Genomic DNA, 18,838 nt, shown 5'->3' on the forward strand with positions numbered 1-18,838 from the left:
AAATTGACATATGAAAAAGTTGCCAATTATTTTGCTTTGCTTTTCAAAGAGTCACTCTCTCAGAGAAACTTGTTGGGCAAATCCATTAGTACTTGGGAGAATAATGACTCAAGAAATTGATTTATATTTTTATAAATAATGACTACATCCCCAAATGGATTTATAAATTAATTGCTGTCTTGTTGGAATAAAAACCTTCTTCTGTGGACATGATTGATGTTATCTGTCTAAGTCCTTGTTCGAGCCCCCCTCCTTCTTAGTTAGTCTATCACAGCTGGAGCTTTAATTTACTGATCATATTAACTCTGATTAATAACTAACAATAGCGTCTTCTCATTTATCAACAGTCAACCATCAAAAAATGGAACTGGAATTGGTCAAACTTGCTGCCAAATTATCTGGGACTGGATAAGATGACCTTCAGTGTACTGCTCGAAAACAGGTACTAAGACTGGGGACTTGGGGCATCTGGTTGGGGGAAAAGGATACATATGTCCCTTATGTATAGGATATATGTAGGTGTATATAGATATGGATGTCTGAAATTATGTGAAGTATGCTATTGAAATGCTGTTTTTCCAAGTAAGCATTTGCAAAAGGCACCACAATTTTTTTCTGAGATGAAATTAGTTGATTTTAGTCTTTTTAAATATTTTTGACTTTGTGTATGTAATAGTTCAGTATTGTAAACACCAAAAGTTATTGGCTTGAGTGTCATTATAATACTATGCCTTTGTTTATAACAACTTAATGAATGTATACAAAGTGCCAAGCCAAATCAACTCGTCTAATCAGGGGAAACATAAGTAAAACTGTCATGATTGAAATTTCGCTTTTCAGCCAGTAATTTTGGCACAGCCTTCCTATAGCCTCAGTTGCATATTACTTTACACACACACAAACACCCACATACAGCCCAGGACAACCCAGTATAATGGTAATGTGATTTCACCCTAGGAATCCGCATATGTCATTTATTTTGCACAAAAGTATAAACATTTTCTTTGTTTTGAATCAATTAACATATTATTTTTGAATACCTTTAAAATTTTCAGTGAAAATTTTAAGATGTAACCTTTAAAAATTGAATTTTTCTATCAAGTATCACATTTTCACTTAAGATATACATGTATGAGTCTCCTTTTACTGTTCAAGTATCATCTGTTTGCTTGTAGTTAAGTGCGAGAATTATCTTCTATATAATCTTTGTGATACGGAATGCATTTCCATATCTTTTTGAAAAAAATATTAAGTATCATTTTTCCTGAAACATAATAATGACAGTGACATAGTAGAATTGTCAAATCATCCATGGGAAATCTGGGTTCACATAAGAAAGTATCTTAAGTGAGAGAGATTCCAGTAGTCCCCAGATGGAGGTTTAAAAAAAAAGGCAGCATTATTGCCAATAAAAGCTGTAGCTTAGATGTGTGGTCACAATTGTATTCCTAATATTTCCCTCCTGAATGAAGCTCACCCACCCATCATGGCCAAAGCTGAACAACCAGAAGCTTCCCCATCAAGGACAAAGCCTTCTCCCAGCAAGTTTACCACCTGGGAGGCAGTAGTTCAGAAAACACCTATTCATGACAAGTCCCACAGAAGTGCTCCCATCCTTTCCCAAAGTTGCTTAGAGAGTTGGGAGGTGGGGGTGGCGGAGGAGAGGCCAAGTCTTCTGAGGAGTCTATGGTTACATGATATCTACACAATATTAAATGTCTGTCTGGAAACAAACTAGAAAGATAAAGACATTTTCTTCCTGCTATTCAGAAAGTTTTGAGTTTATGTAGATTAACTGTATTATATTTTACGAAGGTTTTTCAGCTGTGAAGTGCTGCTTCCAATCCACTAAATGGTACTCGAGGGGCAACATATCCTTCAAAACTTACTGCATTTGCTCTGCATAATATTCACTTTTAAGTGAATTTGTGTTCTAACCAAAATAGCATGTTGTTATTTTTGTTTAACAACTATAGGTATACTTCAATTAGGTCAATAGTTATTAAAGCCTATTTCCCTGAGAGAGTATGTGCAGCAGTTGGTAAAAGAAAAAAACTCCCACAAATTTAGCCAGAAGTAACAGGTCAAAACAATTCTCTTGGAAAAGTGTCATGAATTTTTAATAGAAACAGCTAGAATCTCATCCTAATAAGAAGCTTAGATTTATTTTTAAAGAATGGTATGAAAAGCATTCTACTCGAAACTACCGCACACCACAAGCTACAATGGACATAATTGATCTACCTTAGAAGGATGAAAGACACCTGAGAGTTTTTAATCTCTTTTAGCACTTTCCCATTTATTTTAAGAATGTTATTTATGAGACTTGATTAATATTGAACCAGTAAGGAAATTGTTTCTGTTATTTTCTCTAATAGACTCTTGTTTGGACTTATCTGAAAAATACTCATTTTTAAAAAAATAGTGCATTGAATTTTTGACAACCTGGTTATCTCAAAATACGTATTTGAAAATGAGACCACAGAACACTGAGCTTCTAGAATGAAAGTTGTGTATGCTACCCCACATCCATAAGTGATACTTCTCACATACAAACATGATCTTTGGGGGTCGGCAGAGCCAAAGAAGGAAACCCAGAGCAGCTCAGCTGAATATGCTCAGCTCTTTGTCCCAAACTCACCAATTAAACAAGTCACTTGTCTTTTTTCTCTCTTTAATTGATAATATATTTATACTAATCTATCTCTACACTATGGTTGAGTGTATATATGGGGCTGCAAATGTTGTCTGAAGACATAATGTTACCAAAAAAGTAAACTCAAATACACAAATATGAAAAAATGTTGAGGAGAAGGGAATCCTGTCTGTTCTCCTCCTAAATTCTTGTGTACCTGGGCTTCAAATTCAGTATCATAAGCAGAGCCTCTGTAGACTTACTCAGGACTCCAATGCCTAGGGTGAACCAGACCTTCACCCCAAAACAGCATGGAAATGGAAAAGCAGGCTTCCTGGGTTCTCAGGCCAGTCCTGTTGTGAGCTTACCTTAGGAAAGTTACCTAAACTATCCGACTTTGGATTTCCCCATCTTTAAAGTGAAATAATGATAATCATGTATCTACCTCTTGGAGACTACTGACACAATCAAGAGTGTTAAAAGACATGGAAGCATTTTTGAAAGTTGAAGCTACAATACATAGAAAAGCACTAGCACATGGCAGTATTAGTGTTTGGTTAGGTAAGGAAACAGTGCAGGTCATTAAGGATTAACAGGGAGTTAGACGTGGGAGATGGAGCAGTCAGGTTATATCTGAGGTTACATATACTGAAGTTTTGCAGACTCGAGGCCTAAAGCAATAGTGAGGATCAGAACAGGTATCAGGTCGGAGACCAGGCAGTGGGCCCTTGGGTCTGGAAGATAAACTGAAAATGAACAAGGTGGAGGGTCTGAAGGCCAGGTACGCCACTCAGGAGACAAAGACTCAAGAGATGAGCAGTTGAGGGACAGTTCAGACACATGAAAGAGGAGCTATGCAGTGTCAACAATGTCTATATCTGAGACAATACTGGCCTTTGCTCCATAAGCTAGTTCTGTGCTGACTCCAAAGCCAGAACAAGTCTTGAAGTGGCTGCCTGAGTCCTTGGCAGGGATGTGACCTCTGCTCGCTATCAGGCCTCATCCCAAAACAGCTCTCCCCAATTCCTGTTGTTCTCAGTTCATTTCCTTCTTCCTGTTCTTTGGATTCTCCAAGCTGTTTCCCATTTTAGGGTCCTTATACTTGCAGTTCCCTCAGCTCTTCACATGGTCACTGCCATCTTGTCCATCTGGGGCACACGTTACCTCCACAGAGAGGCCTTTCCTTGTCACCTGGCTAAAGTGACCCTCCCAGCCTCCCCAGCATTCTGCTCTACTGTGTTTTCTTCATTGAGTTATCACTATCCGAAATCTTAATTTCTGTTTGTTGTCCTTCAATCCTGCCCCCCAAGGTAGAATATAAACTCCATGAGAAAGCACCTTGGCCATCTTATTCCAACTGTGTCTTCAGTACTAGAACAGCTTTGGGGCATATAGTGAGCTCTGGGTAATACTTGTTGAATTTATTAACAAATTAGGAATGAGAATGCAAAGAAAAAGTCAGCTCCTGACAAAAGAGCAGAGTAGGCATTCTCGAAACGTGATGTTCGATCAGTAGTCATGGAGGTACAAGAAGTACACTCTGGAAAATCTCTAGTAAAAAATTATCTACACGCATATTCATTCTCTTCATTTTCCAAATTTGGATGAAAATCAGGTTAATTAAGCTCTGTATGTTTAAAATGCCTGTTTTATTATTATTATGTGAAGTTTGGCTCAGATTAAAAGCACAGAACACTGGTCTTCATTTTTAATTAATTGATCCATTTCAAGCCATAACCTCAGCATAACCTTCAGCAGCCAAGTCTGTTCTTTACTCCATAATTCGGAAGTCTTTTGACATTTGGGTGATAGGGTTTGTACTTGTTAAATGATACTAAAAATGCAAATTGAAAAATTTAAGGTGCAATTGGCTGACAAGAGTATCCAACTCAGCCTTTGTAAATTTTTGATTTTCGAGACGTTTGAAGAATATGGAGTAACTGAAATCTCAGAAAAGAGATCCTGCATGTATATCAATGATATATGTTTTTCAAATTAGAAAGTTTGCCATTGTGGAAAATAGACTCCTTTGAGGTTCAGAAAATCAACATATATATCAGTTCTACACCTTTACCTTTAATGCTATATAAGAGTAAATACAGTGACTATACATTGATCTTTTGAAATAATAAAGATACTTTTCACAGTTTCTTACTATTGGTTTCTTGCTTGCTTTCTCGTCCACTTTAAAATAAATCCAGACTAGTGAATGAGGCAGTGATTGCATTTGTAGGAAAGTTCACCAAAAGGAACATTCTAAATTCCTTCATTCATGGCGAATCTCCAGATTGCCATTTTGATATTGTTTTTTTTGTCACTGGAACAAATTTATGTTACTCCTTTTCTCTTTACCTTATTTATTCCAGACTAATTCCCCAGAATTGTGGTGTCGCAGATAATCTGTGAATACGGTGGATTGCTATGCTATTTTAACCATCTAAATATACTGCATATGAGTTTGGCTTTGAGTTGAACAAACACAATTAAAAACGATGGCAGAAACAGCAGAAGGGGTGGTGGTGGCAGATTTCTGGCTATCATTTTGGGGCCTTTCCAGGTGGACAATAACCGTATATCTGAGAGCAAACAGAGATTAGAAAACTTGTTTTAAAAGAGCTGTTGATCTGTGGATTTGATTGTTTGCTTTTAATAATAATTATTATTAAAATACCTTTACACTGTATCAGATTATAGTGTGTGTGCCCTGTGGGGTGTAGAGAGTAGAAAATATTGTCCCTGGCCTTTAACTGCGCACGCTGCACTCTCCAATGACCGTTCTCGGGCAGGGCTGCCATTAGCACAATGTTTATAGTTGTTCACAGCAGTAAATTCCTGGTGCAGCGGCAGGCTGCAAGGGTATGGAGAGGTAGGTTTAAGAAAAAGGGGAAGCTGACTTTGTGAATATACACCTCTGAGCCGTTACATACATTACATATGCCATGGCATTCAAATTTGGGGTTTTTTATGCTCTCGCTCCCTAGAATACCCTTTTCTTCCCACCTCTACAAAAAGGCCTGACTCAGTGACTCTGTACTCACCATCGCTGTCTTCTCAAACAGGATCAGGCTTCCCTCCCAACCTTATTTCCTAAAGCAGCATGTTTTTGCACAGAGATTGTCCAACGTGTATTTAGGATGTATAATTTAACACTCTGATCTGAAGTTAGCACCTTGGTAGATGAACTCACAAACCTATAAACGTGTATTGTTTTCTGATTAGTAACTTGTATCTGTCCTCCTTTATGGTATATAATGTACTTTCACACAAATCTTCTCCTTAGACCTCACTACATTATGTAATAAGAGACAGGTACTAATGAGGTTGCAAAACATTACATAACGTGCCCAAGGTCATAGATAATCAATGGCATCTGGAACTCAAAATGAAGGCTTCTTTTTTTTTTTTAATTGCAGTAACATTGGTTTATAACATTATATAAATTTCAGATGTACATCATTATATATTTTGATTTCTGTGTAGATTGCATCATGTTCACCCAAAGACTAATTACAATCCATCACCACACGCATGTGCCTCATCACCCCTTTTGCCCTCCTCCTTTCCCCCTTCCTCTCTGGTAACCACCAATCCAACCTCTGTTTCTATGTGTGTGTTTGTCATTGTTTTTTATCTTCTACTTATGAGTGAGATCATACAGTATTTGACTTTCTCCTTCTAACTTATTTCACTTAGCATAATACCCTCAAGGTCCATCCATGTTGTCACAAATGGCCAGATTTCATCATTTCTTATGGCTGAGTAGTAGTCCATTGTGTATATCTACCACATCTAAAATGAAGGCTTCTGACTCTGTGGCTGGTGCTTGATCTATTACACCATTTTCCTGGTCAAATTTTTTCTCCAGCTTTATTGAGATATAACGGACTTATAACATCATGTAAGTTTAAGTTGTATGACATGTTGATTTGATACACTTATATATTGCAAAATGATTACCACCGTAACGCTAGCTAACCCTTCCATCACATCACATAACTACCGTTTCTTTTTTTGTGGTGAGAACATTTAAAATCTGCTCTCTTAGCAACTTTCAGGTATATAATACAGCATTATTAACTATAATCACCATGCTCTATATTAGATCTTCATCTTATAACTGGAAGCTTGTACTCTTTGGTCAAATTTTTATTAGCTGTATATTCACTGTAAAAATACTGATGATAATGAAGATAGCAAACAAGAGCATTTGCCACCTGACTGGCATAATTTAAGTGAATTACAGGCACATATTTAACTATAAGTCATTACACTAACCTTATAAAGTAGGTACCATATTGCCATCATTTTCCTGGTAAGGAAACTATGGCACAGAGGCACAGAACTCTAAGGGATGGTGCTCAGATTTCCGCTCACATCTGTGTTTTTAACCACGTCACTCTGCTGCTTCTCTAGAGCTTTGCTTACTTTATTCTTTCAATGAACATGTTTGAATACATATCTTCTTTGTAAAGACATTTCTCTATTTATTTTTAATTGAGGTCACATTGGTTTATAACATTATATAAATTTCAGGCATACATCATTGTGTTTCGACTTCTGTATAGATTACATTGTGTTCACAACCAAAAGTCTAGTTACCATCTGTCACCTTACACATGTGCCCCTTTATCCCTTTTGCCCTCTCCCCACCCCCTTCCTCTCTGATGACCACCAATCTATTCTCTATGTATTTATTTTTTATTGTTGTTTTATCTTGCACGTATGAGTGAAATCATATGATATTTGGCTTTCTCCATCTGACTTATTTCACTTAGCATAATGCCCTCAAGCTCCATCTATGTTGTCACAAATGGCAAGATTTCATATTTTTTATGGCTAAGTGGTATTCTGTTGTATGTATGTGTTGTATATATATATGTATGTATATATACACCACATCTTTATCCATTCGTCTGTTGCTGGGCACTTAGGCTGTTGTGAATAATGCTGCAAAGAACATAGGGGTATATATATCTTTTTGAATTAGTGTTTTCAGGTTCTTTGGATATATACCCAGAAGTGGAATTGCTGGCTCATATGGTAGTTCAATTTTTAATTTTTTGAGGAATCTTCATGCTGTTTTCCATAGCGACTGCACCAATTGACATTCCCAAGAGCAGTGTACAAGGGTTCCCTTTTCTCCACATCCTCGCCAACATTTGTTATTTCTTGTCTTTTTTGATAGTAGGAAAGGTATTTATTTAGAATAAAGTGATAGTTTACTAGAGACTGTTATATGTGTCAAAGGGTCCTTCAGTGCTACTGCACAAAATTTTTAATTCATTTTGAATTGTCACTTTGGTTGTCATAAGACTTGTCTCACCTCTTCAAATCCCTGTATCCCTCTCAGCAGCTGGCTTGCCACCAACTACTTTACCAGGAAAATTAAAGCTATCTAATATGAATCTCCCAGCTTTCCTTCCTAAACCTCAATTTTGTTTCCATTATCTTCAATACTTTGCTTCTTGTCTCCAGCCTGGGAGAAAGAGAGCCCTCTTCTAGTTAAAATTTGAGAAGTAAGTTAACCATTTATGTTGTGAGGGGCCTGAGGGCTAAGATGCTTGGATTTTCGGGGTGGGGGGAGGCGAGGGGGATGGTGCATGAGGAAGATTGGCCCTGAGCTAACATCTGTGCCAATCTTCCCCTATTTTGTATGTCGGATTCCGCCACAGCATGGCTTGATGAGCGGTATGTAGGTCTGCACCCAGGGTCTGAACCCATGAACCATGGGCCACCAAAGTGGAGTGTGTGAACTTAACCACTACGCCACCAGGCCAGCCTCAAGATGTTTGAATTTTAACCACTAGAGTTGAAGGACTTATCAAAGCCTTTAAACAAAGGAGTGACAAGGACATAAAGCTACTTTAGGATATTAATAATAGCTGAGGTGGAGGGAAGGCCAGGTTAGAGACTATGGCTAGAGGCTGAGGAAGAGATTATGCATCACAGCTGTAAGACATTCCCAAGGAAGCCTGGGGGCTCAGCTAAATCTGCTCATAAATTGCATAAAAATTATGGATGTTACTTTCTCTTTGAAGTTATTCTTTATGTAGAGAGAATGCGTGTCATTTCTTCAGAGGGAGAGTGTCAGTTCAAATCCTCCAAGCAGATGTCAAGATGGTATCAGTGGTACAAGAGGTTTTGAGGGAGAAATGCACATGAAGGATAAAAAGGAACAAGCAGGAGTAGGCAGGCAAACCTTCAGACTAAGTTGCTTATCTGACACCTGTGAAAGGAGAGTGGGAAGGGGAATTGGGTAGGAAGAGTCTCAGCAGGATAGTTCTAAGAAAGTTTTGACAAGGCCAATGGGGACTCCTTGAGCTAAAGTCAGACACTAGAAGAGTCTCATGTGCTGCAGGAATGGGCTGGCCCTAGTACCTCTACCATGCTCAGAGACCGACAAGATCAGCCTGGGAGAAGCATGGCCTGAACACAATTGCCGTGGTAGAGGCAGAGGAATGACAGCTAGGGCCGTTAGTCAACTATGCTAACTGCAACAGGAGATATGAGTGGCACATTTCCACGGCTACCACAGTGGGGATGCAAAGAGTGATTCTCTTACATATGGAGAGATTATATGCGTATGTGTTGTATAAGTTAACAGGGATGTGATTTAAACAAAGGTCTTCATTACTTTAGTGTGACAGAAAACAGAAAACCTAAATAAATATGTTAAATGCTATTGACAGAAATGCAGAATTGGCAACATTTTGATGAAAGGAAGGTATAATAATTTTCTCAAAAGCAGCTTGGGAGAATTTTTTGCTTGTCAAGTTGAACCAAAATTCACTTTGTAATGAATTTTCTCCTACCTAATTATGCGTTCACATACTGGCACTTTGGGGCTCTTGCAGTGGATCAAAAGCTATTAAAAACTTGCCTGTACGGAGTACATTCTTTTTTCAATAACTGTTCTTTAAGTCTTTCCCCTGTCAAATTCTGTTCAGACCCCAAAGCCTCTGTGATGTTTTTCTGCAAAAAGTTTTAGCATACGTTCCACCAGGAGTAGCTGTCATAGGCCCATCGATTCAGTTTGGCTGAGATAAAAAGACCGTCGATTGCTTTCAAGCTTATTGGTCATCGTTGAATATCTCAGTTTATGTTGCTATACCAACATAAAAAGAAGAAATTTTCTTTTTGAGGATAGTTTTACTGTGACATGTATATGAGACATTTAAATGTCTATTAAATATAATCTGAACGATAACTAATATTCCCTCTATTAACATTTATATTATTATTATTATTATTATTATTATTATTATAGTATTTGGGGGATGTGTTATATATGAATTAGTTAGGATGCCTCTAGTACTTTCTTATACAGTAAATGAAATTCATACCTTTACGTACCTTGAGGGTATAGCTCTAAAGCTGATATTTTTCCCCAGAATATGAGATCTGCTGAAAAATGTTTTAAATCAAGATATTTTAGTATCCAGGATATTTTTACTAATATAATTTTGAAATTTATCTTGTAATGCTATAAGCAATACATACACATGTATTATTTCAAATGGTACAGGAAGATAAGATATGCAATACAAAAGTTCTCCTCCCTAGCTCTTCAGTCCCACTCTAGTTGTAACCACTTGAACCGTTTCTGGTTTTATTTCCTTTGGTTGATAAATCTAAGGGAATATGCTACACCGTTAACTTTTAAAAAATTTATCAATTTAATATCACTGATTCCTTGCCGTGAAAAATACAGAATTTACTTACACTAGTTACTTCTTTCCCTTCCGTCTTCAAGTTCTGCTACTGAAATTTTAATTTTAGTTCTTCTATTGGTCACCTTTGTGATATATTATAACCTCTATTTTTAAGTCATTTTGGTTTTTTTAAATTTACGTAAAGTAAAAGTCACTCTTGTTGCTGTACAGTTCTGAGCTCTGACAAATGCGTAAAGGTGTTTAACAGTTGTCACAATCACAGTCACTCAAGAAGATTCCCTTGTGCTCAGCCTTTATAGTCAGCTCCCTCCCCCATCCCAATCCCTGGAAACTGCTGATCTGTTCTCTATCCTTATAGTTTTCCTCTTTCAAGAATGTCATAGTAGTAGAATTATACAGTACCTCACCTTTTCAGTCTTGCTTCTTTTCCTCAGTGTGATGCATTTGAGATTCCTCCAATTGTTTGTTCTTCTTATCATAGAATAGTAGTCCATTGTATGAATGTTCTGCTGTTTGCTGATCCATTTACCTGTTGAAAGACGTTTGGGTTGTTTCCAGTAGTTGATGATTGTGCATAAAGCCTCTGTAACCATTTGTGTACAGATTTTACATGAACATAGTTTTTTATTTCACATAGTTTTTTTACATGAACATAGTTTTTTATTTCACTCGAATAATAGCTAGGAGTGAGAATGCTATGTTGTATGATATATTTATGTTTCACTTTATAAAGAAGCTATATCTTCCTGTGTTTTATGCTGCCCATGAGTAATCTGATGCCAGGCTGATTCTTTTTCCCCTTATGATCTCCTTGGATGCTTTCTTTTTTACTTTTTCATCCCTGGTCATTCTGAAGTGATATTATATCTACGTGTCTTTGGTTTCTCTTGGTGCTGAGTAGGCCCCTTCAATATTGTGATTCTCTGCAGATTTGAGATTTTTCCCCCTGTTATTGATTATTCTCTCTGTCTCCATCCCCAGTTACATCTATAGCGCTTTCTGGAATTCCTGCTAAGACAGACATTCTGATTTATTCTTTCCTCAGACTTTGCTAATGGCTCTTAGTCTTAGTACTGCCACTCTCACACTCTCTATATCCTTCCCACCTCTTTTTCTGCAGCCAACTCATTCACTTCTATGGCTTTAAGGGATTATCCCAGGAATCAAAATCAAATGCCTGCAAGGGCTGGGCAAATAATATAAATATGTGAAGGCACGGTGTAATACAATAGGGGGAGGTGAGTGCATACCTAGGTAAAAACATCCAAATTCTATTTTTAAAAATGCTATGTTAGCTAAATAATGCATGTCATCAGAATGGGTTAGGCCACCAATATAAGCTTCTAAATCTATGTCACAGAGTCATCCGTAGCTCCAGTTCTAATTGTTCAGTAAGACACCAGATCTCATACTCTTTGATTTTTCACCGTAATAATATTTTAATGTAATAACTCGCATCTCATATAGAAGTCCTAACATCATAAATGTCTTCATCGGAAAACTGCCTTCTCTTTAGAGTGATGTGATTTCTATTCATGGTACTGATGTTTTTCTGGCCTCAACCTAGAAACCTTGAGTTACTCTGCAAAGTTTCCATCTCCTGTCATCTGTATTCTGTTAGACACCAAATGCCCCTGAGTTTTCCTTCTGAAAATTTCTCTCAACCATTACTTTTTACCCCCAATGCTTCTGCTCTCAAAGTCCAGTGCCCTCATCCCCTGATGCCTAGAATCCTCTTAGTCTAGACTTAACTTGAAATCCATTTATCTCTGCTGGACTAATGTGTTTTTCCTCCTTAAAATTTTCCTTTATTATTAAAACAAATTGAAAATGCCATTAACATTTTAAAATGCAGGAATAAGATGTTTATAATCTAATCCCACCACTCTGATTCAACCCTTCATATCTCCTAGTTCTCTTTATGTGTATACAACACACAGTCACAACAAGGGGATCTATGTTCACAATTGTGGGTTCTAAATTTTTCACGAAACTATTTCTGTCATTCATTCATGTGGAGACATAATTTTTATTTTTAATGACTTAGCATTATACCAAATTAATGCAGTACAATCTCACCAGCCATTCCTCTATTACTTCCAGATTTTTGCTTTATTTTTCCATATTACACTGCCATGAATGTGTAGATTACTTCCTGATGCTGATAGAATAAAAGTAGAACATAAATGGACACAGACAAACTTGTTTTACAAATTGCCAAATATTCAAGGGGATAAAAGCTAAAGTGAAATATAGAGATTTCTAAATATCAATTTTTCTGCCACTCTTGTGTTTCAAAATGTAGAGTGGCTCCACGTTGCCTATTGCACCAAACCTAAACTCTTCAGCCCCAATTTCAAGGCCTCCCTTCATCTGGTCTTCCCACCCACCAAATGCCTCCTTTATAATGAGGTCCCCCATCCCTGTGCCCACTCTGGAGTATAAAGTCCATGGTTCAAAATCTCTCTGCCACTTCATCTAAGCCTCCTTTTTCATACCTGTATGATAGAGATCATAGCAGCTCCTTTCTTATTAAGTGGGCATATCAGAAAGGTTAACCCCAGCAAGTATTTAGCACAAAGCCTGGAACATAGGATATACTCTATAAATATTAGTTATAATTGTTTATTATTCAGTTCTCCTTATTAGGCAGGCCAGCGTAAGGTGTAAGGGTAAACATGGGGCCAGGGGTAATAGTAAGACACAACCCAAGCACCCAGATAATTGCAAAATGGGGGAAGGCAGGATGAAGGGGTAAAAGTAGAAATGAGAAGAGATGTCCAGAGCACTCTTTATTAGTTGCTGGCTGTGTGGTGCACAGTCTTGGTCCAATGCAGGAAGTGAGCACAGGAAGCTGATGCCTGGCTATTCATGAGCCAAAGGCAGGGCAGAAAGGGCCAATATTTAACATTCAATCAATGAACATAAAAAACTTGCTGTGCACCCAGTCCTGTGTTCAGCTGTGGATTTTGAGTTACTCAGAAATCAGAATCTAGACATGGGGTCTGAGTAGAGGACTCCAGCATGCGTGATGAAACTTGATGCAGATATCTGCCCTCAGAGACAGGAACCCCTCATCATTCCCTGATCAGGACTAAGGTTCACTTCAGCTCACTGATGAGTAGGGGCTCCAGATGAGAAGACTGACATAGCTAGAGGAGGAGAATGACTATTGGGAAGTTAAGCACGTCCTAATATCTGTGTTAATGACTCCTATATCTTTGCCTGGGTTTATCTCCTCTGTTTCTCTTGACTGTCATCCCCCAAGTCCGCCCTTTCAAGGCCAGCTCAAGTCCACCATCAAGCCCCTTTCCAGTCCCATAGCTATCATAAAACTCTCGTTTTCCAAATTCTCAGGGCATTTATAGATTAAGTGACACATGTTAATATCAGCATGTGATTCCTTGTGTCTTCACTGATGGTTTTTGGTTATCTGTCTCCCCAGATAGACAATCAGCACGAGGAGAGCAGACATCTGAGGCTCTTCTCGTTTGCCAAACTGTAAAGCACAGCGATGACAGCCTAGCACTGGGCAGGTCATGCTTTTTGATTCCCAGTCTAAATTTACTATTTTGGAATAACTTTCATTTGCCTTTAGACCTTTCTGAGGTAAGGAAAGGATCACCGAGAGAAAGAGGCTTTGCTAATTCATTTATTAAAATCTTTATTAAACTATTGTAAATTACATATACACAGATTAGAAGTTAAACAATATGGACATTGTGTAAAGGAAAAGTTACTGATCTTACCATGTACCTTATAATTCCACCCACGTGAAGTAACAAATCTGTTCTTTTCTTTCCTTTTCATTTAAACCTTAAAATATCCTTCGAGCATTGTCATTATTCTGAAACGAATTTTAAAAGACAAAATTATCAGGATAAATGTTGTGATTTAGAAAAATAGCTGGTAAAAGTAGGACATTCTAGTTTTCTATAAAATGAAAGTTTTCTAAAGCCGCAAAGAGACATGGATTTAGCTATTGACCTGGAAGCTGGTAGATCTCTTATTGTCAAATAATTGATAATTCCAGATTAATGAATTAAAACCTCTTAACAATCAGAGTCCTAGGGTAAAAGAATTGGCCTGGGCTGACCAGATTTGGAAGAGTCAGTAATCTGATTAAGGTTTTGTTGTTTACCTGTCTCACTTGCCCAGAAGGTTCTTCTCACCAGGATTATGTCTTTGCCATATTTGTTCATCTGGTTCAGCCCAAGGCCAGTGATGAACATCTACTTGTTCATTTTAGCAAATCAGAGCTGTAAAGGACTTAAAGATGGTTTGAACTCCCTGTAAATAGATAACTTTGTATAAAGGACAATCCAGACTCTTGTTATTTTATTATACAGAGAATACATTTGTTAGCAGATGAAAGTAAAGTATTATATAAGGCACAAAATACACTGTATTGATTATAATACTTCCATCCCATTATTCAGTCCAGCAAGACTTTCAGTAAATAGAGGGATCTGTGACTGTTTGTTCATTCATCCTTCCATCAAACATTCACCAGTCATAGCGGATAAATGAGCCAGACACAGCCCTGCAGTCAAGGAATTCAGAATCTAGTGGAGGAGACAGACCAAAAACTCTGAACTACTATAGCTATGGTGGTTATAGCTATAATGGAGCTTCGTGCAAGTTACCATAGAAGTACAGCGGAGGATCACAGAGGAGGGAGACTAACTCCAACTGAATGCAGGGGCGTCAGGAAGTATACCCAAGGAGATGGTGATACTTGAGCTGTGTACGGGCAGTTGAACAGGAGTCAGCCAGGTAGCCAAGGTGAGAGGTGGGCTAGACAGAGGTTTTGACATAGATAACACAACATGAGAGAGAGAGACAGAGAGAGTATGTTGCATCCAGGTTATTTTGGCTAGAGTAATGGTCTCTTCACTGCATTTTTCACTTTTAAATCACTTCTATTCCCAACATATAGGCCCAGTGAATGAATGTTAGGCTGCTTAGAACAAAGTCAGATGCTGAACTGAGTGAGGGGTGCTGGGGGAAGAAAGGGGCAAATGTTCTATTTCGGCTTGTAGCTAGATACTGGAAGAGTTACGGTTTCTTTCTTTTGAATCCTTGGCCTCATTTGACCCTGAAGGTTTTCAGGCATGTGTGAGCAATTGCAGGGCCAGTGTAATTCATAGATCAAATGACCTTGTAGTCTGTCACTAAAATTCTATTTGCCTTATATTTATATGGCTCGAAGGGGATGTACCTTTGTGAGGGCACTCTTGGTGCCTGATTGATGGCTCTTCACACAAGATGTGCTAGTTTTATACTGGCCTTGGTCAAGTATGAGGAGTGCACCTGATTTGTCTTGCTCTTAATTTCTCAGTGTACTTGCAGCTTGTTCTGGAGCTGCACAGTCTGGTCTTCAGTGCTTCAGTTTCTCTCTGAGCAATAACAGTCATCTGACAGTGATGGGAATGCCCAACAGAGGTAGTGATGCTTCCAAGTCAGCGTGTTCACATTTGTGGCTCTGAACTGGCTGGTCTGATATGGCCTCAAACTAAATTTATAGACCCCAAGGAGCTGCTGAAGAAGAAACTAAGTGGAATTGTTTCCTAATTGATGGTTCATTTTTCTCATTTAGCAAATAATCTAACAGGAAATTTAGGACTGAAATTTTGTTTCAGCAAGAGTACGTTGTGATTTAGAAATAGACGCTTGTTCATAACAGCTCTGAGAATGTGGATTATATGTGTGATTTTAATGCATTCGTTGGAAATAATGTTATTTTTCACAAAGTAAAAGCATTCGTAATTTTGCTACAAGGAAGAATATTTGCTTCCTCTCACACATTTTATTTAATAATTTTACTTCTTTAAAAGCAAAACAGCACACAATTTGAAAATGAAATTTCCCCAAAGTGTTCAGTTTGCTAATATGTTTTTCATTTTCTTCATTATGCTATAGTGGAATGTTGCCATACTTTGAAATGTGCAACTTATCTCCCTGGAGGCAGCAGATGGTGTGACTAGTCTGCCTTTTGGTACAGGATTTATCATGAGAGATGGCATCTAGGACTGGATGAGATAGATGGGGGCCCTACCCTCAGAGAGTGTTGACTCTCGTCCTCACTGCATCATTACAACATTTATATAAATTATTATTTTTAAATATGAAAAAATGGTAAAAATGGAAAGGTTTTGGCTTGGCACTTTTTAAAGTTTCCTTTTTCGTAGTTTATATAGGACAATTTTATTTAGAAAGTATTTGAGTTATTTCAGTTATATTTGCAAATGTTTTCTCCACTGGATGCCTCATGGCCGGCTGCCCAGCTGACCTCTTGGGCAGGATGTGATTTTCTTGGTATTTCCATCCTAGTGTATGATCTGGTCTTCAGCTTTGAAAATCTGACAGTTTGGTTTCATATAGAAATATTGACTCATACTAACCAAACTCACAAGAAACTTTTGCAAAGCCAGATTTCTAATTTACAGTAAAAAATACAACTTTAAGCAGATCTAGTCATTCTCTCCCTCTAGGTAAATTGGCGTCAGAACCTAGGTTGTGACAAAAAAGTTTGTTTGGCGAGTAGGAGTAAACCATCCCTCCAAGAGGCTGTGCCTGCCATTCGGACCTGATTCACATGTTGTGAGTCATGGTGTCCTTGCTTCTGAGCTGTGCCAACAATCTTTTATTCTTTCTGGACATTTTTAGTCCCCTGATGCCTACTGTGTTACATCAGCTCTTTAAATAGAACAGTGTAGGTGAGGAAAAACTTTTCCTCTACTCTTTTAGGTTTGATAGCTGGGTCTATGAAATAAATGGACATAGGCAGATTAACAAGAGAAAAGATATACAAATTTATTATTATTATTTTCCTTGTTGAGGAAGATTAGCCCTCAGCTAACATCCACTGCCCATCCTCTTCATTTTGCTGAGGAAGATAAGCTCTGAGCTAACATCCATGTCCGTCTTCTTCTACTTTATATGTGGGACGCCTGCCACAGCATGGCTTGATAAGTGGTGCCTAGGGCCACACCTAGGATCCAAACCGGTAAACCCCTGGCTGCCAAAGCAGAGTGCACAAACTTAACCACTACACCACTAGGCTAGCCCCCAATTAATTTTTAATATTACATGCACAGGGGCATTACAGGAAAAAAAACTGAATACCCCCCAAAACAGGTGAGATTTGAGGGTGTATATACCATCTTGATGGGGGATGGGAGAAGGGATGGAAGCCACTTAGGAGAGACTATATGATTTTTAGGAAGGATGAATAGGCCCTTAGAAGAATGGATGGGAGGTATTATAGTCTGTGACAGAGTTTATCTGGGGGTGGTGTTTTCTAGTCTCCTCTCCTGTGATGAGAGTGCATCTTTCCTGGTTGATGAAACTCCTGGGGAGGGGATTTATGACAATTGAGTTTCTTTTGGAGGATCTTTTAGGCAGATAAGGGAAGTTCAGAGAAAGCCTCTCCCTGTATTGGCTGTTTTGCAAGTGTCTTCAGCCCAAAATTATCAATATACCAAAGCATCATTTTTGGGGGTGGCATATCCTTGAACTCCTTCAACAGCTGGTAAGCACTTAATTCTCAGTTAGAAAAATAAATCTTAACCTGAGTGCAGACTCCAGGTGAGTTTTGTCTTTTCTGTAGTGCTGTGATCAGTTAGCAATGTCCACCACAGACAGGAGAGGAGAATGATGGCTTAAGTGACACATACTTGTTCACCCTGGCTTAAATCCTACCTTTAGTATATGGAAGCAAATAAGTATTCTGATTAGCGTTTAAGTAGAGCACTCTGCACTCTTGGAAATTACTTGAGAACATGCTTTTAATGCTAGAGTAAATCTTAATTTTCTCATTTTATACTTTAGAAAACATTTGTCTTGAGGGCCTCACTGAATTCATAGAGCTGGTAGGTAGTGGAACAGACTCGACCCCAGGCTTTCCAACTCATGGTCCAGCAAATTTTCCTATAAACCATATTAATAGATCTAAGAATCTCAAAGACTGATGATTTTATTTTCCAACTTAATTTGAGAAATCTCAATTCCCTGGTAGGATTAAGTTTGTTATTCTTTTAGGTTAGCATAATAAACATGAGTATTGTTATATAGACCAGTGGTATTTAACCCTGAGTACATGTTAGAATTATTTGGGAAGAGTGTAAGAAAAAAAAACCCAATGCCCAGCCCTCCAACTGACCTATTAAATAAGAATCTCTAGGGTGGAACACAGTCATTCATTGGTGCCTTTTAATGGTTTTCCTTTAAGTCACATTGGTTTTCCATGTGATTTAATTTTGCAACCAGGAATAAATTATTAATATAACAATTTGAAAATTTGTTGAAATAATCAAATACTTTGTAAATGCTTAAAAAGTCATTGTTGACATTGTTCAGTTAAGTTCTTGAAGGAATCGATATTTTTGTCAGCCAAAATCAATCCTTCCAAAGAAACATCACAGAATTACAAATTAAGATTAGTAGATTACTAAATATTTTTCATTTCATAATTCTTAGTGCAGGCATCAAATAGGCAATTGGAAAAGTAATAATAATTGTGATGATG

At 37.8% G+C, this 18,838-nt stretch overlaps 1 protein-coding gene across 5 annotated transcripts in view; it reads left to right on the forward strand.

The window, feature by feature from the left end:
* KIAA0825 (KIAA0825 ortholog) overlaps nt 1–18,838 on the forward strand; it is a 372,960-nt gene that overhangs the window by 194,189 nt on the left and 159,933 nt on the right. For all 5 annotated transcript variants that reach the window (XM_046668256.1, XM_046668255.1, XM_046668258.1 and 2 more), the window contains one exon: nt 348–442. In XM_046668256.1, the coding sequence (XP_046524212.1) occupies nt 348–442 (95 nt within the window). The remainder of the gene's footprint in view (nt 1–347; nt 443–18,838) is intronic.

Source organism: Equus quagga, chromosome 7, assembly GCF_021613505.1.
Source record: "Equus quagga isolate Etosha38 chromosome 7, UCLA_HA_Equagga_1.0, whole genome shotgun sequence".
Classification (NCBI taxonomy): Eukaryota; Metazoa; Chordata; class Mammalia; order Perissodactyla; family Equidae; genus Equus; species Equus quagga.